The sequence below is a fragment of the Schistocerca americana genome, chromosome 1 (genome assembly GCF_021461395.2).
Source record: "Schistocerca americana isolate TAMUIC-IGC-003095 chromosome 1, iqSchAmer2.1, whole genome shotgun sequence".
NCBI classification, from domain to species: domain Eukaryota; kingdom Metazoa; phylum Arthropoda; class Insecta; order Orthoptera; family Acrididae; genus Schistocerca; species Schistocerca americana.
The window spans coordinates 146846566-146855357 of NC_060119.1; the positions used below are offsets into that span (position 1 = coordinate 146846566).

The window sequence follows — 8792 nt, forward strand, 5'->3', positions numbered from 1 at the left end:
TCACATGACAGGAATATGTTGTCGACCCACCTAACTTGTACACTTAGCGAATGGGTAAGAAGATTCTTCTACCTTGCCCGATTTAGATTTTCTTGAGGATGTGATAATCACTCCCAAAAAAGCGATGAAAATATAAGAGTTTGTCACATAAACTGAAAATAAAAAATTAAACTTTTCTCCGGAGGGAAAACTTGAACCTAGGACCTCTCGTTCCGTAGCTGCTCTCGCTAACCACGGGACCACGGCGCTCCTTAATACTTGTTGTCAATGATGTTGCATATCTTCGCATGGACTACTCAGTTTGTATATTTTGCTTATTTTTTTCATAGTTCCACACAACTTCTTCCTGTTTTCTCAATTGATCTGTGTTCAGTTTTTCAAGGCCTATCCACTGTGCCAACTTATAACTAAATCTGAGGGGGGTGCGATAGGGAGGTTTCCTTTTGTAAGGTGAGTCAGAAGCCAAAACAGTGACCCAGTGCAGCACTCATCCCAGCATTGCCAGTTACCAGGGTAGGCAACACCTGGAGCACAAAGCATAGGACAGAGACAGAGATCACACTGGCAACACCAAAAGGTATTCCCTGTCTGTCTTTGCGCAGAACACATCACAAAGCCACCTTCGGATGTGCCCACCACATTAATGAAGAGATCGATACATGAAAGAATGAAATCCTGTACACCTAAATGTGACACTGTCGTAATATTGATTTAGTCTGGAGCTTTTGCAGCATCTTATGTAAGAACCACAGCACAAATATTGCCTCAGTGCCCTTTGAACATCTTGTAATACAGCAGGATGTTATTCAATTATCCAGAAATGTGGCATATTCTGATGTGATTATGGGCATAATATACCAGCAAGTTTGATTTATGTGAATAAGCAGGTAGTATCATACATTCAAACTAATAGTAATTAACAATGTCACTGTGTCAGCAAGGGAATATCAACAGGTTTTGTATGCAGGATACTATTAGCAACTCAATACAGTGGAAAGTTTGTCCCAGAACACTCGTGCTGCTTCTAACACTGTATTTCACTGTTTGTTGTGCTGATTGTCATCTGTTTTGGTCTCCAGTGTCCTTGGATAAGACATGCTTGTCCATCCTCCAAAAAATCTACTATCAGTTTCATAGTCACTTGTCTGCTTTTGTTACACACTAATGTAACAGTGGCAGCAAATTGATATTTAGTGAGACTTGACATTTTTGGAGACCTCACCCAGAATTTAGGCCAGCAAACTCTGTACTCTGCCAACTGCTCATATCATTAGCTTTCTACATTTTAATTTGGTGCATAGACCTGTCATATCATGTCAATTCCCAAGATGTGCTCTTACTCAGGCTATGGTGTGGTCATTTCACTCACTAGTGTATATATATCCAGAATATATGTCTGTTCAGTGTTCAAATTGCAAATAAAAAGTAAGGATAGGAAACTTGATTCACCTATTCCAATGAGTATGGGGCTACAATGGGTTCACCAAAAAATTGAACTACTTCCCTTCCTTAAGAAATAACTTAACTGTTCAGATCCATGGACCTAGCAGGAGAGGTGACACAGTAATTTTGGCATTAGACTTTCTTTAGGGCCTCACATATCCTTCTAGCCATCCAGATTTAGGCTTTCTAATCAGTTAAAGGAATAAAAGTATATATCTTTTGAAAGGGGCACAGGCGATTTCTCTTCTCTTACTTCCCTTATTCAGCCTTCTGCTCTGTCTGTAATGATGGCATCACCAATGGGATGTTAAATCTTAATCTTCCTTCATTGAAAGTAATTAAATTTGCACTGATTAATCACTCTAAATATAATCACTCTAAATATCACAACTAAATATACTGATGGTGTGAGAACTTTTTCCTGTAGCAGTGCAAAATCTTTAAATGAAATCATTCTGTTTTTGGCTGTTAAAACATTATTTATTGCAACTGCAATTTTGAGACGTGGTCATTCTCAGGCACTGTAGGATGTTATATAACGCATTCAATAATATAAAGCTATGAGATGCTGTGTAAGAGCAGTTGCAGGAGGTGTTGTGAATTTGTCTGCTGTACCATATATCGTACATGTTAGAAAATGTGAAATAACAATGTAAGCACTTAGGTTTAAACTTCTTATAGCAGGTGTGGTAAATGGATCACAAAAGCAGCAAAGATCTAAACATGCCATAAACCTATAAAATCTCTCACTTGACAGCACACACATGGATGCACCAGAGTTTATTTGTGATGGTACACACAAGTACACTGTACTGATACCTCTGACGAAAAAAAATCAGAACTGCAGATTTTGAGATGTGGTACACTAGAACTTTTGCTGTAGTTACAGCAATGTAAAACAAATGCTGTATTCACACTTTTAAAATGCTCAGAAATACATTAAAACAACATTTTAAAAAGTCCAAATTAAAAAACCTTCAAGGACACAGTACAGGGAACTCCTGTTGGAATGTAAATAATGTAAGGAGTAAATGTTACAACTCACAAGCTGTTACCTATACTCCTTAAATAATATTAATATTGGTTTGCATTACTACGCACATATGAACATTCCCAGCTGGCCATCACAACTCAGTTCTCCATAGTCAGAATATGCCAGCTCTGGAACTGACATCACTGTTACTTACTTCATGTGAATTTGCCACAAGTTCCCTCTGACAAAAACTACTTTTACTGTTGTTAACAACATAAATATTGACCTAGGATCTACCAGTTATGGCTTGCTCAGCGTTAAGCACATCCAAAAGTGTGTCTCGTCCAACTAATCTGTACCAGGTTAGATCATCAGAAAGATTGCACAAGTTAGTAGCTGGGATCCATAATGATCTATGCTCTGTATTCTATCACATGTAGCACTAAGCCTATGTGGGCATCACTAACAGTGGTTGATAATTTGATGTCTGCTTCAATTTCCAAATTTTCCAACATGATGATACTGCATTTTTTTTTTTTTTTTACCATTACATGGAAAGAGCAGATGTTTCTTGCTAACCATTTGGATTAATTTTCAGGAACTGACCACCAAGAAACTAATAAAGAACATATATTTGAATTCCAATAAATATGATGTACTTTAATACAAGGATGCACTTTGATCAACAGGGCCATAGTTGATTACTGATTCCCTCTTGTAAAGGAGACTGCAACAAACTAACCCCCTTCACAGAAATATAACATGAAATAGGAGGCAACTAAACAATTGCAAACGAGAAGTAAATAAACCTATGCCGTTTCTAATGTATTTGGGGTTCACATCCACAAAATTTGTTCATCGATTTAGCTTTTTACAAATATCTATTATGCCCCATCATTAGATTTCCCACTTCATATCTACACCAAAGTAAGTTGACATTTGTTGTTTGCAGTTTTCCATATTTCTCTTTTCTGTACACAGGCAGCATGAGATACATATTTGTCTTCGGTTCACCTGTATGTAATAAGACACAAAATCATTGTATATCAAATTATTTTGTTAAATGTTATGTAATTTTGGATTCTTCTTGGACTCGTGTATTAACTATGTTGTGTCTTTTATTTTACAGGGCAACTCTTTGGAGAGTTTGTGTGAAGCTTGTTGTTGTGATGGGACTGACGTGGGTGATTGATATATTATCATGGGCGATAGGTGGACCTGCATACCTCTGGTATGTCACCGACCTTGCAAATGCATTGCAAGGCGTTTTTATATTTGGTGTAGTTGGGTGTCAGCCTCAGGTGTGGGCTGCCATCAATAGGATGTGGTGTTTGCGTGAACAGCAGGACAGAACCACGGCAGCTCATCGTCATCTGTCTTCCTATTCACAAGGACTGCCTTCTCTCGGTGACTCTTCAATCAACTCACCCTCTACTAAAAATACTTCCTCACCCATGGAGACTGTTTGTTGACAATTACTTAGTGTACGTTGGTACTTGGTGTAGCATTCACATCATATACTGAGTTATGCTTTTATGAAATGTGACCTGCTAACAGAGGTGTGGCTGCAATGAAGATCATGATAATGTCGCATACATAAGTAGCCAACAGACAAATATGGTTGTAACAAGAGCAAGGTAGCACAAATATAACGATACAGGTTTTTTTTCCTAGTTTGTGTTGAGAACCTATGCTCAGGATGTTATTTTGTAGTCTTTTTCTTCCATGTCTCAAGCATATATTTGAGACAATGCAAAGAGTTTGACACATTAGCAAAGAACAAATTGTATTATACAGACAAAATGTTTTTTAGTGAAGGCTGTTGTACCTGATGTGGTATTTCTTAATATTGTCTGCACTGTTTGTCATGAAAGTTGTGAAGGAGACTACTCGTAAGATATGATAAAAGTTCCTATTTAGCTTATGTAAAGGGTTTGTTTCATGCTGTCACTTTCTTCAGTAACTGACTATGCAGACATTGTATATCGCTTTAACACTTCTGTTCTTGCCTAGAATCTAAAAACATTGTAAAACATACCATAATTTATGCACGACAAGGTGACACTAAATTTCAAATACAACATTGCTTGGATAAACTAATGTGAAGCTCCATACCAGTATCTCCTGCTATGTGATATATGGAAGATAAAGTAATGAAATTTCTGGACTGAAAATGCTATGTACAAATACTTACAAGTATCTTAGTGTTGTAGAATACATGAAGTTTCATTGTAGTCAACAGTTTTATGTAAATATTGATGTAATAGTGTTAAGTTTCTCGTTTTGACTATTCCTATTGCTTTAGATGTAAAGCAATATCTTGTGATACTATAAGTTAAGACAAATAACATTCCCATACCTGAATACAAGGGAAAGACATGTATATATAAACAGAATGAATTATCTCATTTTATAGAAACAAGAGAAAAACCAAATAACAAGAGTTCTGAAGTTACCAGTGTACCATTATGTCTTCATATTACATACAGCAAATGCAATGAAATAGATGAAATTATAATTGCTAACAATTGGCTGTCAAACCAGGACATTACATTAGTGGAACTCATGGATCATTGCTTAAGATATTTTAAATTAAGATCTGTGTTTAAGATAAATGAAAACAGAAACCTGTGCCTTTTTAGTGTGAACGTACAAGAGTCAGTTGATAAAAATGTGTATGTTCATGGTTTTTTAAGCAAAGATGTAGTTTATTAACTGTAACAAAATGATCTTTTTGAACTGTGACAATAAAGTACTTGTTACTTTTTCAAAATGTGTGTTGTTATCACTAATACAACTGAGTAAACCCAAAGTGGGCAGCTATCATTATAACAGATAAAATAAACTAGGCACTTTTGACCTGGTGAAAATCCATTTTTCCAAGACTTGTAGTAACTTGATGAAATGAATATGAAGATCAACTAAAAGACCAGCATACATGAAAATAATTCCAATTCCACACAGCTATAACCTTAAAGCAAGACTATTTAACGTACACAGACAATTGCATACGTTTCAACAATTTTGTATTTTGCTGGGCTAGGATACAATGGTACTGGGAAAAGTGTACTTTTGTCTAAACATACATAAACATGCTAACCACTACCTTTAAATGGTTATACACATCATCTCAAAAACTGAAATGGAAAGTAAACCAATAATCTATGAACACAGTGAAATATGATAAAACGAATATTACACAGGTACTTATTTTATAAAGTTGCACATGTTGGCCCATGAAAACCATCAAGCAACAAAAGCGGCATATTGTCATAAGAGAGTACATGTTCCATTTGGTTTGGTTTGAGCTACAATAGACTAGACTCAGCATTATAGAGAGCGCACATGGAAAAAATTCAGTCACCAAAAGAATGTGGAAAATGTTAAAATAGACAGTTTTCCTGCCCCGCAAAAATCTGAATCTTTTAGGAAGAAAAACTTGAGCCTATGGATGAGAACTTCAATGATGGTCATATTTGTATTCCTTTTCTTTCTAAATAAAGTGAAAAACTGAACGACAAGCCCAGTCAAATGCTTGTTTTCCCTATAGCATAATAATGGTACCTTTTTTTTAAGCAGTTCTTTAGGTATTTTGGGGTGCTCATTCTGAAATTAAACTTCTCTCGTGTTGGAGGTAGATTTTCACAATGAAAAATGACAAAAAATTCACACTTTTGGCTGTTTTTTGCTTATGCCTTAAAAACTATGCATTTTTTGAAGATGACCACTCTACACAAAAGCACAATAGACAAAATTTCCTAGACAATATACTTGTCAGCTTTCAGTTTTTGATGAGAATGTGCATAAAAACAGTGATTATTTTTATTTTATTTTTTGGCTCTTCTGCGATAATGTTTAAGACACTCTCCCACACCCTACAGCTCGAAAAATAGACACTAACAAAAAAAAGGAAAAAAAAGAAAAAAACTGACACACCATGAAGGACTTATTCAGATGTGATGAAAATTGGTAGGTGTGATGTTCATGTACAGAGAAACCAATGGTTACAACTTCAGAAAAATTGGATGATGTATTCAAGAGAAAGAGCTTCACAAATTGAGCAAGTCATGCAAACTGTTATTCAGCTTGGTATTGATTGATAAGAGTTGTTGGATACACTTGTGAGGGATATTGTGCCAGAATCTGTCTAGTTGATGCGTTACATCATAAAAATCCCAAACTTGTTAAAGCAAGGTAGGATTTGGCAATCATGAAGACAAGCAGTAGAAACTCACTGTGTGTGAGTGGGCATTACCTTGCTGAAATGTAAGCCCAGGATGGCTTGCCATGAAAGGCAATAAAATAGTGTTAGAATATCGTTGGCATACAACTGTACTGTAGGGTTGCCACAGATGGTGACAAAAGGGGTCCTGCTTTGAAAAGAAATGGCATCCCAGTTGCCTAGTTGTCGGGCCATATGGCATGTGACAGTCATATTGACTACCCGCCACTGTCCAGGATGCGTTCAGACATCTGTTCATTGTTAAGATAATGTTGGCAAGATAATGCCTGCCCACACAGCGTGGGAGTTTCTACTGCTTGTCTTCATCCTTGCTAAACCCTACCATGGCCAGTAAGTGTGCAGAGCTAGAGTTCAAACATCAGCAATATTATTTATTTATTTACTCGTCAAGTTCCGTAGGACCAAAGTGAGTAGCAAATCTCCAAGGTCATGGAATGTGTCAGTACATGAAATTACAACATAAATGTCATAACAGATAAAAATAAATGTTCATGAACCTTAAAAAAAGTCAGTCCATAAGTTTAAGTAAACGCTATCAACAATACAATAAAGATCAGCTTAATTTTTCAAGAAACTCCTCCACAGAATAGAAGGAGTCACCCATGAGGAAACTCTTCAGTTTCGATTCGAAAGCACATGGATTACTGCTAAGATTTTTGAATTTGAGTGGCAACTTATTGAAAATGGATGCAGCAGTATACTGCACACCTTTTTGCACAAGAGTTAAGGAAGTCCAATCCAAATGCAGGTTTGATTTCTGCTGAGTATTAACCGAGTTAAAGCTGCTTATTCTTGGGAATAAACTAATACTGGTAACAAGAAATGACAAAAAGGAACATACGTATTGAGAGGCCAATGTCAAAATACCCAGATTATTGAACAGAGGTCGACAAGAGGTTCGTGAACTCACACCACTTATTGCCCGAACTGTCCATTTCTGAGCCAAAAATATCCTTTTAGAATGGGAAGAGTTACCCCAAAATATAATATCATAAGACAATAGCGAATGGAAATAAACAAAGTAGATGTCGAACGATCACTCACTTCCGATACCGTTCGAATAATAAAAATTGCAGTTTTAAGTCTTTGAACAAGATCCTCAACGTGGGATTTCCACAATAGCTTACTATCTATCTGAAAACCTAGAAATTTGAACTGTTCAGTTTCACTTACCATATGCCCGTTCTGTGAAATTAATGTCGGGCTTTGTTGAAATGTGTGTTAGAAACTGTAAAAACTGAGTCATACTGTGATTTAGCGTTAGTTTATTTTCTACAAGCCATGAACTGAGATCATGTACTGCACTATTTCAAACCGAGCCAATGTTGCACTCAACATCCTTTACTACCAAGCTAGTGTCATCAGCAAACAGAAATATTTCAGAGTTACCCATAATACTAGAGAGCATATCATTTATATAAATATGGTTTAAGTTAGATACAGTGGGAATTAGTGAAGTTCGGTGGCAGGAGGAACATGACTTTTGGTCAGGTGATTACAGGGTTATAAATACAAAATCAAATAGGGGTAATGCAGGAGTAGGTTTAACAATGAATAAAAAAATAGGAGTGCGGGTTAGCTACTACAAACAGCATAGTGAACGCATTATTGTGGCCAAGATAGACACAAAGCCCATGCCTACTATAGTAGTACAAGTTTATATGCCAACTAGCTCTGCAGATGATGAAGAAATTGATGAAATGTATGACGAGATAAAAGAAATTATTCAGGTAGTGAAGGGAGACGAAAATTTAATAGCCATGGGTGACTGGAATTCGTCAGTGGGAAAAGGGAGAGAAGGAAACATAGTAGGTGAATATGGATTGGGGGGAAGAAATGAAAGAGGAAGCCGCCTTGTAGAATTTTGCACAGAGCATTACTTAATCATAGCTAACACTTGGTACACGAATCATGAAAGACGGTCGTATACCTGGAAGAATCCTGGAGATACTAAAAGGTATCAGATAGATTACATAACGGTAAGACAGAGATTTAGGAACCAGGTTTTAAATTGTAAGACATTTCCAGGGGCAGATGTGGATTCTGACCACAATATATTGGTTATGAACTGTAGATTGAAACTGAAGAAACTGCAAAAAGGTGGGAATTTAAGGAGATGGGACCTGGATAAAC

The 8792-nt window shown here is 36.5% G+C and overlaps 1 protein-coding gene across 1 annotated transcript in view; it reads left to right on the forward strand.

The window, feature by feature from the left end:
- The window catches only part of LOC124620838 (probable G-protein coupled receptor Mth-like 1), a 548776-nt gene extending 543607 nt beyond the window's left edge, over positions 1–5169 (forward strand). Inside the window, exon 6 of the mRNA XM_047147097.1 lies at positions 3546–5169. Within this exon, the coding sequence (XP_047003053.1) occupies positions 3546–3888 (343 nt within the window). The 3' untranslated portion in view covers positions 3889–5169. The remainder of the gene's footprint in view (positions 1–3545) is intronic.
- Positions 5170–8792: the final 3623 nt, after the last annotated feature.